Source organism: Carica papaya, chromosome 6 (assembly GCF_054855325.1).
Source record: "Carica papaya isolate Zhongbai chromosome 6, ASM5485532v1, whole genome shotgun sequence".
NCBI lineage: Eukaryota > Viridiplantae > Streptophyta > Magnoliopsida > Brassicales > Caricaceae > Carica > Carica papaya.
In genome coordinates, this window is record NC_142314.1 from 10639004 (window position 1) to 10658223 (window position 19220).

At 35.1% G+C, this 19220-nt stretch overlaps 1 protein-coding gene across 3 annotated transcripts in view; it reads right to left on the reverse strand.

Moving 5' to 3' along the window:
- The window catches only part of LOC110825769 (SIN-like family protein), a 29886-nt gene extending 18138 nt beyond the window's left edge, over nt 1–11748 (reverse strand). For 2 of the 3 annotated variants that reach the window (XM_088206733.1, XM_088206734.1), the window contains exons 1-5: nt 11444–11748; nt 10653–11114; nt 10281–10349; nt 10084–10191; nt 9503–9571 (exon numbers count right to left, since the gene is read on the reverse strand). In XM_088206733.1, coding sequence (XP_088062859.1) covers nt 9503–9571; nt 10084–10191; nt 10281–10349; nt 10653–11087 — 681 coding nt within the window. In that variant the 5' untranslated portion in view covers nt 11088–11114; nt 11444–11748. The remainder of the gene's footprint in view (nt 1–9502; nt 9572–10083; nt 10192–10280; nt 10350–10652; nt 11115–11443) is intronic. The other variant, XM_088206732.1, reaches the window with a different exon arrangement.
- Between the last annotated feature and the right edge of the window lie 7472 nt (nt 11749–19220).

Below are 19220 nucleotides of genomic sequence, written 5' to 3' on the forward strand. Positions count from 1 at the left end.
ATTAAAAGAGAGGAATTAAGGAGGAAGGTTGCTTTCAAACTGAACCTTGAAGCAATTTCATGGCGTCAAAAGTCTAGAGAAAAGTGGTTAAAAGAAGGGAACCGGAATACTAGATATTTCCATGGGTTAGCAAATTACAGAAGAAGAAGAAATTATATTGACAAATTCTTATGCAATGATAGAATTATAATAGGAAATTGGGAGATGAGAGAGCATGCAAAAGACCAATTTGAACAACTGTAGAAGAAAGATGCTAGATGGAGACCAGGGCTGGATAACCTTCAATTCAGTACTCTGGATGAGGAAAATAGAAGGTATGTTGAACAAAGGTTCACATTAGAGGAAATCCATGAGGCACTTTGTTTGTGTAATGGGGATAAGGCTTTGGGACCAGACGGATTTAATATGAGGTTTCTTCAGGCATTTTGGGAAGTACTTAAAGGAGACATTACTATTGTTTTTGAAGAATTTTATGATTCAGGGTCCTTTGTCAAAGCTTTAAACTCTACGTTTATAAACTTGATTGCAAAAGTTGATGGGGCTAAAAGCATAAAAGAATATCAGCCTATTAGTCTTGTGAGTTGTTTGTATAAACTAATATCGAAGGTTTTGGCTAGAAAATTGGCAAAGGTGCTTGGGAAAGTGATTGGGGAGAGTCAAAATGCTTTTGTTGAAGGTAAACAGATTCTTGATGTTGTTTTGGTGGCAAATGAAGTGGATGATGAAGTGGTAAGCAACAAAAGGGAAGGTATTGTGTGCAAACTCGACATGGAAAAGGCTTGTGATCATGTAAATTGGAATTTTGCAGACTATATGTTGGGCAGATCGGGTTTTGGAGATCAGTGGAGCAAATGGATAAAACAGTGCATTTCTACTTCCTCGTTTGTTGTGATGGTTAATGGGGGAGCTTCTTCCTTTTTTAAGGCTTCCTGTGGGATTAGACAGGGTGATCCACGGTCTCCGTTGTTGTTTATTATTGTCATGAAAGCTTTCAGTAGATTGTTGGAAAGGGCTAAGGAGCTGAATATGGTAGAAGGGGTAATGGTTGGCAAAAAGAATACTAAAATTGAGGTATCGCATTTGTTTTTTGCGGATAATGTTATCATTTTTTGTCAACCAAATATTGAGACCATGCTTCATCTTTGATGTATACTCCTGTGCTTTCAAATGGTTTCGAGATTTAAAATTAATATGGCAAAGTCGGAATTGGTAAAATTTGGGGATAGGAGAGAGGAGAGACAGTTGGCGAATGTGCTAGGTTGTAGAGTGGGTGATTTGCCTTTGAAATACCTTGGTCTTCCCTTGGGTGCAAAATTCAAAAACTCTAGAACTTGGGATCTGTTCGTTGAGATGTCTGAGAGGAGACTGGCGGGTTGGAAGAGGAATTTTCTGTCAAATGGTGGAAGACTGACGCTAATTAAAAGTACTTTAGCTAATTTGCCGATTTATTATCTTACGGTGTTATAGCTATTTCATCCAAGGTTGCAAAAAGCTGGAAACAATACAATGCAGATTTTTATGGGGTGATGAGATAGATAAAAAGAAATATCATTAGTAAGATGGGAGGAGGTAAAAAACCCTATGGAAAGTGGAGGATTGGGGTTGAGATCTATTGTTCAAATGAATAATGCTTTGTTAGGAAAATGATTATGGAGAAATTGTAGGGAAGATGACAGATTATGGCGTAAAGTGGTAGGGGCTAGATGGGGTGCAAGTGGTGGGAGAAATGGTTGGTGTGTGGATGGGAGAGCCCGCGACTGTAGTTTATGGAAGAATATATTAAAAGGTAGGAAAGTCTATGAGGAATGTGCTAGGTGGTGTGTTGGAAATGATTTAAAAATAAGGTTTTAGGAAGATATTTGGGTTGGAAATGTTAGACTTAAAGACAGCTTTTCAAGAATTTTCAAGATTGCTCAAAACAGAAATATGACGGTAAAGGAGGCGTATGTGGAAAATGGGGACCATAGCTGATGGGATGTGCAGGTGAGGAGAAATTTGAATGATTGGGAGACTGATGAGTTTCAGCAACTATATCTGTTATTATCTGAAATAAAAGTGGGGGGTCCAGATGATTATAAACAGTGGACGAGGTAGAAATATTGGATTTTTTCTGTGAAATCCTTATATTGTCATCTTCAGGGTGGAAAGGTGAATGCAGATTCTGTGTTTCCGTTTAAGCATTGAAGACTAAAGAACCTCCAAGATTGTTTTTTTTTTTTTGTATGAGAAGTGTGCAGAGAAAGTGTTTTAACAATAGATATGCTCATGAGGAGGAGGATATACTTGGTGAATAGATGTTATATGTGCAAATGTTATGATGAATCTTGTAACCATCTATTATTGTGGAGTCCGCCAGTTTATGATCTATGGACTTCTATTTAGGAAATGTTGGGAATTAAATGGGTTATAGCGGATCGGTTGAGGATGAATTGTGGGCTTAGGCTAGATTGGGTGAGAAGAAAAAATATTTAATGCTAATTCCATTATCTCTAATGTGGGTTGTGTAGAAGGAGAGAAATTCAATAGCTTTTGAGGGGATAGAAAATGATTTTAACAGTATTAAGAATAGATGGTTTCATCTTTTTGGTTCTTTATTCTTGAGACATGATATTCAGAATCTTGAGGATTTGAGAATGGTTTTAGATTATTTGATTGCGCTGTAATTGTTATTTATTGGGCGGTACCCCCTTGATACATTTGGAATGATATTTCTTTTTATTTTAGACAATAAAAAAATAAAAATAAAAAAATGGGTAGATACGTTACAAGAATTCCACCATTCTATACCTCGAATGTTTAAATCACCTAACAGTGGATAGAAAAGAATTGCAGCATCTCTTGGCTAAATCTTTTAGCAATTTTCACGAGCTGGTGGTTTGTAAATTACCATTCCTGAACCATCACCCAGACAATCCTGCCACTCTCCCCACCTCATACTACCATCCGCCTCTCTCTACACAGTGCAGACAGGAGCACCCTTTTCCTAGGGCTTTCCACAATTAAATTGTTCAAGAACCAAAAATGAATATGGGTGCGCATTGGTTCGGAATCAGACCAGACTGGAAATTTTCAATCCAGTCTTAGACCACAGTGGACTGAAATTTGCTCAAAATTTGATTTTTAAATTTTTTTTTATGTAAATATTTTAATATTTTATTTACATAATGTGTATAATTAACACATAATATATTATTTATATATTTAATGTTTCAATTTTTAATATTAAAAAATATTATTTGCTTTGGTTTGAATCTGGACCAGAATGGACCGGGAAATTTCTGAAACCGAGCTGAACTTTATTTAATTCAGTCCGGCCTGGTCTAGTTTTCTGGTCTGAACAGGATAATTCTCACCCCCTAGAAATGAAGTTGTTCGGCCAGTATAAGCAATTGATGACACAGCAACTGTGTGTCTTCCTATGTCAATAGTCAGTTTCCTCGCCAATATCTCCAACCCCTATTTTTGCACTTGAGTGCATGCACACTTTGGAGGAGAAGAGTAATGTTAGAGTACCAGGAAACTGGTTCATTTTAAGAGGAGATACCAGCAGAAGAAGAAGAGAAGAAGTTGCTAAGTAGTTTGATAAGCTTATTTTCAGTTTATAGGTGGGTAAGTATTTTATATGCTTTCAAGATGCCAATATGTTAGACACTTTTATTGTCTATGGCTGCCACCTGTTTCATGACAACTCACTTTGAGTAATCCAGTAACTGGTCACTAGGATAGAGACAATTCATAGTTTGTAGGAAGCAGTTATTATGTTGGTATTCTGTAAAAATAAATTTTCATTTTGTGGTAACGGAAGAGATTAAAGAAGAATTTAGAAAGAAAAAAATATTTCGAGTACCTTAAACTCTTAAGAGATTATTGGAATCTTTCTTTACAGCAACATACTATTAATCAAAATCCCATAACAAGATCCTAAGTAGGGACCATAACAATTTCCATTAGGACTCCATATTCCTCCTTTGCTTTACATTAATTTCTACCTTACAGTAAGATTAGGAAATTTTACTCTTCAAGGTTTTTGGGTCTAACAGTATAGTAGGCCTAAATTGTAGGTCTAATCTTATCCCTATAAATATTTGGGTCATTATTGAACAAAGATACCCAAAAGATTAATTTAACTGGAGATTTTGGGTCTTCTCCTGGAGCCCTAAATCATAGGCCATAAAAGCCGTAAATCTGGCAAGGAAGTCATGCCCTTGCTGCAGGATTTTTCTCTAACTATCCATGACCAGACAGTAGACACCTGATCTTAACACACACCATGTATTTTTTTATTACTGGCCATCCGCTACTTCAATGGAGAAGATTTAGAAATTTTCATTACTTTTCTAGCTGACTTTATCTTGTATAATTTTTTTTCCTTTTTCAAATGAGTTGTATTGCTTTAGTGCCAGTGTTTATAATGTAATTACTTTTTCTCTCAAAAGAAGTGCTGTTCACCTCCAGCCACCAAATGAAATTTCAACAGCAGGTCAAGAATGTGAACCCTATTTCGAGACATCAAAAGTACTCATTGACTTATCAATGTTTATACCCTTTAACCTAAGTTACACTTTCTTTAACACTTCTCAAGCTGCGGAATAGATATTGTCCATTATTAATTTGCCAATAAGAGTTTAGAATACTGGATTGCTCAAGTTTTTAGTTAATACATCTGCTAGTTGTGTTAGATATACATGGAGTATATATTAGGCAATTGTCAAGTTTTCTTCGATAAAGTGTCTATCAACCTCGATATTTGGTCTAATCATGTTGCACTGGATTGTATATGATACTTCTTGGTTGACTTGTTTTCACAGTACAGGTGCACGGGGCTTTCCTGCTTGATTCTTAGATCTTTTAAAATTATTCTTATATATAGTAGTTTATATATCTCTTATGTTATTACTCGGAATTCTGATTCTGCATTTGATCTAGTAATTACATTTTGCTTTTTACTTCTCCAGGTAACTAAGTTGTCCCAAAGAAAGTATAAAACTATGTGGTAGATTTTTTATCTACAACTAACCCTACATAATCTACATTTATAAGATTTCTAAAGCAATCTATCACTCCCTCTAAACATGATTCCTTTTTTCAAGTGATCTTTTTAAGTAATGCAATACTCTATAAGTTGTTTGTAAGTGCACCTCTTTATAACTATGCATGAATTGACTTATAACATTCATTGCATAAGCAATGTCTAGCCTCGTGTGAGATAGATATATCAATTTTCCAACTTATCTCTAATAAATTTCCTTATTTGTTAGCATATCTTCTTCAACTATTCTTAATTTATGATTCGGATTAATAGGAATACCAGTTGGTTTACCATGCTAACTTACTAACATCTCCCAATAGGTCATGAATATATTTTTGCTGAGAAATGAATATCCTAAATTTTGAGCGGACAATTTTAATTTCAAAAAAATACTTTAACTTACCTCATTCTCTTATTTCAAATTTTCTTGTTAGACACTATTTTAATATCAATTTTTCTTTCTCATCATCTCTTGTCACAATAATATTATCAACGTATATTAAGAGAGTTATAACTTCTTCTGTCTCTAAGTGCTTGATAAACAGAGTATGGCTTCCTCAAGTCTACTTAAACCTCAAGTTTATCGTTATCTTTGGAAACTTGTCAAACCATACTCTTCGCGGTTGCTTGAGTCTATACAATGCATTCTTCAATTTACATACCTTATTTAGTCCTAATTCTTTGTCAAAACCAAACGGAATATTCATACAAATTTCTTCTTATAAGTCTCCATGTAGATAGATATTTTTCACATCAACTGTTATAGATATCAATAAATGTAAGCAGCTGATGGCAACAAGATCTGCACAGTGTTCATCTTCGCTACTAATAAGAATGTATCCTGATAATCAATTCCATAAGTTCATGTACGACTCTGTACCACCAGTCGTGCTTTATATCTCTCAATTATCTGATCTGTCTTGTATTTGATTGTGAATACTCATTTGTATCTCACTGGTTTCTTTTCTCTAAGTAGATCTACTATTTCCAATATCTAACTTTTTTGGCACAATTAAGAAAGAAGGCTCTCTCTAAAGCCCCTTGACAAGGGCAGCCAATGCTTTCGGGTTCAAACCCAACTCACAGAGTGCAATGAGAATTGAAAGGGTGTGACAATCGAGCCCTAGGTCAAGAATGTTTTACATGTGAAATACAAATTTGGAGATTCTAATGCAATACGTGCAGCCTCTGAGTCCATTTCAACGAACTAAGTCGAGGTTTTGTTTGAAATGGGTGCTCAAACCTATTCACCAGCAAAAGGATCCTACTCCCTCCTCTGTCTCTTCAACAATTTGAATGTCCCTATGTCAAGGAATTTCCTCTTAGGATTCCTTGCCTTTAGTACCAACCTTAACCTCACTAAGTTCAACATGGAGCCCAATACCATCAGTCTTTATCCATAAGCTACAAAAAAATCCACCACCATTCCAGTACCAACCTTAAACCCGACTAAGTTAAATATTCAAAAAAAAAAAAAACCAACCGAATTCAAAATCAAACCCAATTCCTACTACTACTAATCCACATGTTGGTTGCCTCTATCAACACCCTTCCTCCAACCACTCCTTCCACTTCCATATGTAGCTTGTATCACCTCCCACCAAATCCAAATGCCTATAAGATTTCCCAAGTCCATATACAAAATATTTATGGAAGACCAAAAATGACTATAAAGTTCCCTAAACCCAAACCATATGGAGTAGGATGCCATCATCGACAAAATAACCAAGGTCTGAAACCAACTAATTCTCCTTATTACATAAGTAGAGAAAATGTGCTAATTGTTTTCTTTTTTGGTTGTTTTTCCAAATAAGACACAGTAAAAATATGAATGAAACTAAAAGTTTGCATTCTTTTTTTTTTAAATAAAAAATGCTAATGGTATTATAAACATAGTACCAAAAGGGGTACTGCCCATGTACAGTAAATTTACATTCTAGTAAGGGTATCAATGACAATCCCAAAATCTACTTCACTCATCATGTCATGCCCCAATAACATATTCCCAAAAAAATGAAACCACCTATCTCTCAATCTATTCACCAGATTTTCCTTTCCCTCAAAAACTTTAAGGTTTCTTTCTTTCCAAATGATCCACATCATCGTGAGAGGAATCAAATTGTTACAATCATTTTCAAGCCTAAACCCACTCCATGCCCATATTTCTTCTTTGACAGTACCAGCCACTATCCAATTTAGCCCCAGAAGCCTATACACCATGCTCCATAGTTCATAAGCCACAGGGCACCACAAAAGAAGATGATTACATTTCTCCTCAACTAACAAACCCGTGTAACACAGGTTGACAATAAAATGACCCCTCGAGGCTAATTTATCTTGCATCAAAATACATCCCCAAGCTGCCTCCCATGCAAAGACACCAATCCTAGGAGTAACTCTAGAATTCCAAATCTGTTTTGCCAGAGAGTTACAGATTCTGTCACCCCCTCCACCCTTGATGAAGCAGTAATAAGACTTAGCAGAAAACACCCCATTTTGATTCAACCTCCATTTTAAACAGTCAGCAGAATTGTTCAGTTTTTTCCAGAATACATAGCAAATTCTAGTAATCCTAGATTTCCCAATCGTTCAAATTTCTGCAAACATTCACTTCCCAACACCTGATGCCATTTTGCTCCCTATACGCCTCCTTGACAACCATGTTTCTAGATTGGGCTATCTCAAATAATTTTGGGAAACAGCTCATGGGACACCCCCCTTCAATCCAAACATCCTTCCAAAATTTGATTTTATCGCCACCACCAATGCTCCATTCAATACAGTTCTGGAAATTGTGCCAATCCATCAGAATTTTCCTCCATAGACCAAGACCATGCTTTCTCCTAGTTCTGCCAGGCCCCTCTCTGTCCGGAATATTTCCCCATTTTGCCATAATAACCTTTCTTCATAGTCTATCTTTGTCTTTGAGGAATCTCTATAACCATTTTGCCCTAAAAGTTTGCATTCTTAGACATGATAATTTAATGAAGAGAGGTTTCACAATTGTCAATAGATGTTTCCTCTGCAAAAACAGCATTGAAACGTGTAATCACTTACTCTTGTGATGTCCGATCTCTCACAGCCTCTGGTCTACTATTCTCGGCCTCATGGGATTATCTTGGGTCAAACATGAATCAATTTTGGATGAGCTGCTTGCATGGGAAGGATTGAGCTGCCACAAGAAAACTTTTAGACTCGTCCCTCTCACTATCTTTTAAATCATTTGGAAAGAAACAATCACACTTGATAATTTAATGAAAAGAGGTTTCACAATTGTCAATAGATGTTTTCTGAGCAAAAACAGCATTCAAACGTGTAATCACTTACTCATGGGATGTCCGGTCAATCACAACCTCTGGTCTACTATTCTCGACCTCATGGAATTATCTTGGGTCAAACAGGAATCAATTTTCGATGAGCTGCTTGGATGGGAGGGATTGAGCTACCACAAAAAAACTTTTAGAGTCATCCCTCTCACTATCTTTTGAGTCATTTGGAAAGAAACAATCGTGCTTTTGAAGAAAAAGAAGCCGACTTCAGAATCATCACTGACAATAGGTTTCACTACTTCGGGTCCACTTTTTTAGGACATAACATTGAATACTTTAATAATCTCGGCTGTATAGTCGATTGTTTAATCGATTTATAAATCTTTTGTAAACAGGCGTGCCCCCTTAATACCTTTACATCAATACAGATTCATACTTTTATTTCGGAAAAAAAAAAAATGAATGAAACTAAAAGATCTAACACCTAACCAAGTCCATAGCTCCTACTCAAACAAGCCAAAAATCATCCAAGTGAAGCTAAGAAGGCCTAACACCAAACCCCACATACTTCCATCCACTAATGCCAAATGTGGAGACGATTAGGTTGTACTCCCTCAAACACATAGAACAGTCATTGTTTACATCTAGGATTTTGCAAACTAATAGGTCATTAGCATTAATCATGTTAATTTCCATAATAAAAATCCAACATAAAATATTACTTCATTCTTTTGGAAAGCCTAAAAAAGGGGAAAAGAATCTTATTTCTCTTTCAAAAGCACGAAAAATGAAAGCAAATTTCGCATATGTAATCACCCAAAAAGACATTTGTATCATAAAACTGGACATAATAGCAATAGAACTTTATATCAAAAGGAGCTTTGAGCTGCTATCGAAGGATAGTTCGCTTTGGAGGCTAAAAGTAAAGGTGGTGTTATTTTCACGCGACATCAAAACAAGGATTCAGAAGAAAGGTTGGATAGCATTTTTTCCAAATAATCTTATATTATACAAGACCACCTTATAGAGAAAGTAGCAAATCAATCTAAAAGCACAAGTAACTAGTTCAAAACTAGTTCAAAGACAGAATCACATGTATATAAATTAATAATTAAATATTTTTAACCACATTCAAGATATATCTAGTGCATGCTAAACACTTAAATCTCACATACCAAGATGACCTTGGACAAGTTAAATGTACCTTATCACCAACAAGAACCCCGAGAGCAAAGCCAGTAGAGCGAGGAAGCTCCCATGACGAAGACAATGTCTAGAGAAAGAAGAAAACATGAATCACTTCATGTACATAGTTGGAAGCAAACTAAGTGTAAAAGCAATGAAAGAATACAACTAACAGAAAGCTTAACGTTTTCAATTGATATCACTCCCTCACACACAACAGATATGTGTAAGAACCTGCGTGCAATTACACTTGCTCCAAAAGGAAAGGTCATATTCTAGCTCCACGATAGTGTAGTGACTTAATGGTTTGAACCAAGAGCATTCATAACTTCAAGAGTCCTGACCGTACTATACCTACCATCTCATCTATGAGATGAAAGACAAGGGTCTAATTGTTGACAACTCGACAACACTAACACTAGTTTGCTTGCCAAAATTTTCCAATCCAAGATATGCTGATACTAAAAATATCAAATTATTAAACTGACTAGCTCCTTTGAAATGCTAAATTGGATCTCTCCTTTCCATATCTCAACAGGAACCCAAGCTAAGATTAAAAACCAAGTTAAACCCAGGTTAAATGGGAAAATAAAGATAAACCTGCTTAGTCATCTTCAGTTTGCTCCCAAAATCACTATCGTAATTCTTGGAATTGACATCAATGGACAAATCAATTTCCACTTCTGCTGTTGCAGGTTTCACCCTTACCTACAAGACAAAAGCAAAGTTACTATCCATGCAAAAAGGGAAGAAGAAAATAACTCCACAATTAGCCTGGACATAGCAAAAGTACTGACCTCTTCGCAACGCTCATCTAATTCATAAGGACGCCAGCATGCTCTGAGAGGATATTGCATAACATATAGCTGAACGTTTAAATCATAAAAACAATAGTAAAACAGAAGGGAGAAAAGGACAATAAGAAAAACCCTCAAAAGACACTCACAGATTCAAGCAAAAAAAAAAAACAAATTCTAATAGAAACATATTCACGTCCCAAATGAAAACAAAACCACTCAGTTATCATTGACAGGAATGTAATACGCAGAAGAGTAGACTCTTATATAAACACACAAATATATCCATATATTTATAAATATACATATATATAACATACTACAACTGAAAGATCATAAATCTGCCCTAACTTAACAGGATCAAGAAAATACCTTATTGTCGTCATTGACAGGATGATTAAAGAAAACTTCAATTTCACGAACGACTATATCTTCTTCAACAGGTTCATCTTCTTGTTCTGGTTGCTCCTGGTGGTCTTCATCCATTGGTTCATCATATACCAGCTCCCCTCTGGCCTCCATTTTGGTTTCAATCTCCATTTTGACGGCACCACTGGCATCGGGGATGCAAGATTCAGTCTTGGGCAAACCGATGCTCACTGTAGGTTGGAAAACTTTTCCTTTTAACTCGCTCTCTTTCCCGAGTTGTTCCGCTTCTTGTTTCGGCGCCGATTCATGTTGTTCTTCTTTGGGCGCCGATTCCTGCTTAGGTTTCGCCTTAGGCTTGAGGCCTCTGCCGGGAGCAAACCTGCTAACCCGAGAAGGAACCTTGCTTGGTCCATCTAGCCCTAGGTCATCTAGGTCCATAATCAAATCTCTCTACAGAATCTCTTGCTGCATTGAAAAATTAAGATTAGTTCCAAGGAAATGGTGGTATTTTATGTGCGTTAAACCATGTAAGGGGTTCTGTAATCAACCATCCGACCTCCGACGGACTGGAAAAATAAGAGAAACTATGTAAGAAATTTGTAAAGGTTTTAAAGTTAGAGAAACCATGTAACTGGCTAACAGTGAAATTGTCCTATTCCAGTCGTCTTCTTCCATTAATGGCTAGGAAGCCCAATACTCATTGCAATATCAACTTAAACCCCAACACAAATCTGGCTTAAAACCCTCATCCCTATAAAAACAGAAAGATGATACCAGTTGGATAAGATTCTTACCAGTGGCTGCTAAGGAAGAGTGAGACTGGAGACTGCAAAGGAAATCAGGAGCGACTGGATAGAAACGAAGATAATCCGCAAGGAAAGAGGCTGAAGCAACCACGGTTTTACGACTTACAAAGCGGAGATTTCCCAACTAAAATGAAAAAGTATTTAGCGTCTTAATATCGAAAAAGTTGCTGTCTCCATAAAAGACGGATGTTTAGGAACGTGAGAGGGTGATGGCGTTGTATTAAAGCGAGCAGTTGCAGCGATTCCACTGGAGAAGAGAGGGTTCTTGGTTGCGCATGGCGGCAGAATGCCATGGGTTCTATTTTTTTAGATAGTAAATTACAAAAACCTCCTTAAGTTTTACAATATTATACAAAAACCCCAAATTTTTAAATTTTAAAAATAAATTCTAATTGCATAAATTATTATATAATTTCTTTCATGACTATTAAATTTTAGCTTTAAAGTTAATCAAAAGTTTAAAATTATTATTATTCCCTTTTTACTTAGTAATAAAATATTATATTATGTATGTTTCATAATTTTTCAATTTACAAAAAATATATAAATAATATTAATCTAATAAAATTTATCAAAATCGTTAGTCTACTTAAAGTGTGTTTGGTGTTGTTGTAATTTTTATTATATTAAAATAATTTTTTTAGTAAAAATACTTTCAATAGAAAATTGTTATATGTTGGATATAAATAATTATAAAAAATATTTTTCATGTTAAAAGTAAAAATATTGTATTTAATCGAAATAAATATTCATATTAAAATTATTAAAAATAATATAAAAAAAACAAGTCAAAACATAAGTTATTATGTTTTATTAAATATTTGAGGTTTTTGAAGTAAGATAAAATTAATTAAGAAGAGAGAAATTTAACTTAAATTATCATATATCCGATAATATTAAGAAATAAAATAATTATTTTATTTTTTAAAATAATAATAATAATTAAATAATTAATGACGAATATATGATTTCATTTTATTTTCTTTAAAAAATTAACAATTTATGAAAATAATATATAATCTCCTATCATAACTTTGTAATTTCTCCATCATTATTATATAACATGTCTTATAATATATGAGAAAGCTATTACATATAGATAACATATAATTATTTTTATATTATATACAAATATGTTTATTATTGTATAATATATAGTATGTAATATACACACGATATATATAAACATTTATGTTATATAAACTTAGCCAAAAGGGCGAAAAAAGGTACAAGTCGCTTATATACATAATATACGTACAAGTCTACATATATATATATATATATATGACGAGGAGGAAGAAACCAAAAACATCAAGAGCAAAGTAGGAAAGAAGAATTGTACGGTTGATTTTAGGAATTTAACTTTTAGAGGGACAAAATTTTAATTAGTTAATTTATATAAGGGTAATATTGGAAATATATATATATATATTGAAAGTAGGGGTCGTCTTTACAAGTATATAGATTTAGCTTAGGTGTTTAAGTATATTAGAAGCATATTATAACGCATGCCGCAATGTTATATATCGGAATAAATAGAAGCCCGAAGTATATGTCATAAATTCAATATTTAAATATTTTACAATCTCTTTTGTTATAAATTAAGAAAAATAATACAAACACTCACTTAAGCTACTTTTCAAGCTTAGTCTCTTATTACTGAGGATGAAATACTTGAGTTTTCTTTTATATGCTATAAGAGCTTAAAAACAATATTTCAAAAACTTATAGACAAAATACAAGCAAAATGGGCTAGATGGAAGAGAAAATCCTTGTCATTTGCATTAAAATTTTTGCTTATAATTATAATTATTTTTAATGACGTCATCTTTATGTGTTTGTATTGCTATCCCAAAGAAAATTTGCAGCGCTACGAAAAAGATGCTGAAATATTCTATTGAAATCGTAAAGATAATCAATCTCAAAATCTGCCATAGCATTTGAGATTTCTTTATGAAGTTGTAAATATTTTATGGTCTAATATTGAAAAAACTTACATAATTCAATACTGTTTTAATTATTAAACTATCTTGGCAAATTCTCATAAATGTTCCAAAGCTTTGGGTTAACCTCATAAGAGCAAAACATTAAAACATTTGCTGTTGAATTTGGTTGTGCCAAAAAATTCAAACTCATTTTTGTTAAAAAGATGTATTAAAAATTAGATATTCAATCTTTAAAATGGCTTGCAAGTTGTATGTAATGAGGAAATTGTTAATATATGAGAAGATTCGTATATTTATAGCTTTTAAGGGTTTCATCTCTAATACTCAAATGGTCCGATGAACTAGGGATTTAATTTTTCCTTCTTGCCAAACTTACTGATCCTTTTGAAATGAGTGACCTTAAGAAATACTCGATCACATTTCTCAAATTTTAAATCCCTCCTCTGAGAATTCGCATAACTTTTCTACTTACTCTGAGTTATATGGATATTCTTCCTGATCTTACTATATTGGTTGTAGTCTCATTCACAAGATCTGAGCTGAATAATTTTCTATCACCTACCTCTTTCCAACAGATCGATGATCTGCATGAGCGGTCATACAATGCGTTGTATGGAGCCATGTCGATACTTGCCTGATAGCTGTTATTTTAGGTGAAGACTATTAGAGGTAAGTAATCATTCCAATGGCCCTCGAAGTTTAGAACACAAGCTTGGAGTATATCCTCCAATATGCGAATTATCCTCTCTGATTGTCTATCAATTTGAGGGTAGAATGTGGTGCTAAAGAATAGTTTCGTTCCTATGACTTGTTAAAAAATAGACCAAAATCGAGAAGTGAACTTAGAATCTCCGTCGGATACTACTGAAACTGAAACTCCATGTAACCTAACTATCTCTCGGGTATACATTCTTTCTACCTTGTCCAAATGGTCGGTTACTCAAATGACATCATGTCTTGAGCGTGCCTTAGTCAATCCTGTTACGAAATCTATTGTGATATATTTTTACTTCTACTTCGGGATCGGTAATGGCTAAAGTAACCCATCTGGGCATTGATACTTCGTTTTAACCTGTTGGCATACTAGACACTTGGAAACAAAGTCGGCTAGCTCTCTTTTCATCACACTCCACTAAAATTGAGGTCGCATACTTTGATATATTTTAGTACTTCCAGGATGTAAAGCGCCCTTGGAGCTGTGAGCCTCTATCATGATATTTTATTTTCGTTCACTGTCATCTAAAACACACGCCATGTCATGAAACCTGAGTAATCCATTGGCAGAGACTCAAAATTTTGGATGTACTCCATGTTCTACATCTTTCTTGATGGTGGCTATGGTGGAATCGGTTAATTAGGCTTTTTTTATTCTCTAGATCAATTCAGATTGGATAGTCAGGTGGGCCAAGCATGTAACTCTTTTTAAGTCTTAAAGTCGTATCTATTGTGTGGCCCCTATTACTCTGCATTCAGAAACCATTATGTGAGCTAACAAAACTGTATTTTTTCTGCTGAACGCGTCAGCTACTACATTATCCTTACCCGGGTGATACAAGATATTACAGTCATAATCTTTGAGGAGCTCTATCCAACACCTCTTACGCATGTTTAGATCCTTCTGAGTGAATATATACTTTAAGCTTTTATAGTTAGTAAAAATCTCAAAAGTCTCCTCATACAAGTAGTGGCATCAGGTCTTCAAGGTGTGGATAATGGCAACAAATTCTAAGTCGTGGGTGGGGTAATTTTTCTCATGACTCTTCAACTATCTGGACCCATAGGCTATGACCTTGTCATGTTGCATCAGAACACAATCCAACCCTAGGTAGAAGGCATCACTATACATTATATATCTACATGTCCCACTTGGTAAGGCCAACACGGGTGTAGTAGTCAACCGCTTCTTGAGTTCTATAAAGCTCTTTTCGCAGTCCATATTCCATTCAAACTTAATGTTCTTCATTGTGAGCATGGTCAAAGGAGTGGCTAAGTTGGAAAATCTTTCTACAAACCTGCGATAATAACTTGTTATTTCCAAAAAGTTACGAATCTCCTTAAGCGAGATCAATTTCTCTCATCCAAGCACTGTCTCAACTTTTTTTAGAGTCCACTGATACTCCATCCCTTAATATGATGTGTCCTAAAAAGATAATCTACTTGAGTTAAAACCCACACTTGCTCAATTTTACATGCAGTTTCTTCTTTCTGAGAACTTGAAAAACCTAAGTTAGGTGGTGAGCGTATTCCTATCTGTTTTTTGAATAGACCAGAATATCATCCATAAACACAATGACGAACTGATTCAAGAATTATCTAAAAACCTTATTCATCAAGTCCATAAAAATGGCTAGTGCATCGGTTAGTCCAAAGGGCATGACGAGGAACTCATAATATCCGTACCTGGTTCTAAAAGTTCTCTTGGGAATATTCTCTATCTTGATCTTTACCTGGTAGTAACCCGAACGTAATATAGAGAAGACCTAGGCAACCTGCAACTGGTCAAAAAAGTCATCGAATTTGGGGAAGGGGTATTTGTTATTGATCATAACTCGGTTCAATCCCTTGTAGTCAATACATGATCGTAACATCCCATCATCTTTCCTTACAAATGTAATTCCAGCACTCTAAGGAGATATGCTATGTCGGATGAACCCATTGTCTTACAATTCGTTAATCTGTTTCATCAGTTCTTCCATCTCAAAACGTCTCATGCGTTAAGGGGCAACAGAGATAGGCTATGTGCCAAACTGAAGATCTATGGTGAACTCAACTTTCCTATCTACTGCTAGTCTGGGTAGTTCATCAGAAAATACATCCGAAAAGTCTTGAACTACCACAATCTCTTAAACGTAAACTTTTTTCTTAGATTTGCCTAAAGTAGAAAAGACAACAGAGTTAAAGCACTATATAATAAAGAAATTATCATGGGAAAATAACATTTAAAATTTTCATTAACTTGTAAATGACTATTTGTTAGGAATGTTGAATACAAATTTCTTGTGAAAAAAAATCTACAGTGGCGTGGTACACTGCTAACCAGCACATTCCCAAAATTACATCAAAGTTTCACGTGTTAATCTTTATAAGGTCCATACTCAATTTCTTACGTGCTATGTCTATGATATAAGCTTTGAATATAACTTTCCCTAGTAGTGTCCTACTTTTAGGATTATATACAAAAAACATAAAATCAAATTTTTTCGGTGATATATTGAAGTTTTATGTAAAACTGTGTGAGACAAACGAATATGAAATACCAGTATCAATCAAAACATGTGCAAGGTGATTATAGATAGTGTACGTATCCTGTATCACGCCCGGGTTGGCTTTCGCATCCTATTAGGTTAGGCTTTAAGCTCTGTCCTTGATAAGAGGTCTGGCCTTATTCTGATTCTGCAGGCACTCTCTCGCATAATGTTGGGAACTCCCACATATGCGAAAAGTATTATTGAGACGATAACAAAGTCAGTCCTCATGATTCTTGCCACAGTACTGGCAAATCCTACTGCATCTTGTTACCGAAGCCTGAGGAGGAGCCTGAGTCACTAGTCTAGCCTCCTTATTTAACTGAACCGGTGCAGTGGGTGCTGGTTTACGGTATGAAATCGGGGATTTGGAATTTTTCACTGCTAGAGGAAAGATGCAAAGATTCCTCTCCATTAGTTGTACTTTAGCCAGAACGACTAAGTAGATACTAAGCTCAAATACGTACAACTGTTGTCTGATCTCAAGGTGGAGGTCCCACTCGAACATCCTTGCTTTCTTGCCCTCATCTATCATGCCCTAAAAGAAATATCGGTCTAACTCTAGGAACTTTCGGGCATACTTTGACACAATCATCTCACCTTGGATTAGGTGTACAAACTCCATCTATTTTAAATGTCGAAAGTGTTTTGGGAGGTACTCTGCATTGAAGACCATCAGGAACTGTTCCTAGGTAACTGGACTGGGAAGGGTGGTCTACTTGAGCTGCCACTAGTGGTCTGCCTCTCACACAAGCATATAGGTAGCGAGTACAACTTTCTGTTTGGGAACCACCCCAAGAGTCGCGAACGCTTTCTCTGTCTCAGCTAACCAATACTCAGTCTCTTCAAAAGAGGATGTTCCTACAAAGGTGGATGAGTTTAGTCTTTTGTACCTTTCACTGTAGCTTGGGTCTATCATTGGTGGAACTGGGTCCCGTGGAAAAGGGATTAGAGTGTGCTATGGTGGAATCGGGTGGCCCTGTGGCAATACCAAATGATACGACGGAGGCACAAGATTTTACTGTAGCGGTGCCGGATGGTACGATGGAGGAGTAGGGTTGTACTGGGGTGGCTCTGGATCTTCCCGCTGTAAGAGCGGCTCCAATCCTCTCGAAGTGAGCCATCCTGAGCTGCTCGATTTAGTGGAGGTCTTCCTCTTCTCATTTTTGTGTACCTTATTTCACAAAGAATGGTTGTGAGATAGTTTATTTTTTGGTATTTTTAAGTCTTTATGTAAGGAATGGTTACGAGAAATGCGACTCTAATCCCAACTAAAGAGGCTCGGAACTTAAAGAAAACTAAATTTATAAATTAAATACAGAAGTGATTAATAGAATTAGGGTTTATATTCCTTACACAATAATTTTGAATGCCCAATAGAGCTACGAGAATATCCATTCTAAAACACAAATAAAAATTAAAGAAATAAAATGAAAAGCGAATAATTAACCATACTAGGACAACCTTCACTAGCACTTGAAGAGAATCCAGATAGTGAACTACTCACAATCCTCTTGCTGATCGGGATCTGGATCTTGGTACTCTTGATATGAAATAGTTAATAAAAGGATGAGCTACACTAGTTCAGTAAGAATATCACATTAATCACATATACGAAAAATAGAAAATTTGTAAAAAAATCAGAAAAACAACTAATGAAGCTTTTACTTTATTTAAATACATTTAAAACTTAAAGACATTTGTGTAATACTTATCATAATAAGTTTTTAAAAGACAACTGAGGAAAACTCATATCCATATTACTTTTTACTTTCACGCATAAGAGAACAAGAAACAATAGTTTTCATTTCTTACCTGTTTACTGGTACCCCTGGGGGTTCATAGGGGGTGTCCCCCCTACTCGTGAACTCAATATTCAATTTTACAATTGACCAACCGTCTCCATACCTCATATAGTAATGAGCGTCAAATATTCCATCCGCTCGATACCTTGTTCGGTATGAAAGTAAATCATATCTCCTAAACCTTTTCGGTAAAAGACTTCTCAGCCCCGTCCGACTTAGGTAACATTCACGGTCGAGTTCCTTATGTACCAAGTTCGTCCGTCCTTTCTTTGGGTAACCAACAAGTCTTTCACATACAGATTTTCATCAATAAATAACCAACAAACCCATATTAATATCTCATATTACATTCACATATTACTTAAACTACATTCATGCTGACGGTATATAACTAAAATAACTAAATAAGTTGATAAGACTATTGAACTATAAATTAAGAATATGTACTATATGAAAATCAAACAAGTAGGATAATACAGAAAAATAAATAGAAAATCAAGATAATTGTGTACTAATCGGTTCCAGCTCCACTAGTAATCTTAATTATTTTTAGAGTTTTCTTATTTTTCACAAAACTTAAAATTATACATCGTTAAGCTATAACTTACCGCAACAGAGAATAGGGTGAGAGATCCTTACCCGAATCGGTGTTTTGAAATGTCGAGTTGTCTACTACACCTCCTAACGAGTATTAGGTTCCCTAAATTTTTTTTGGTGAAATTCAAACACTCGTCACATTCCTAAAAATACCCTAAAAAATCTAAAATCA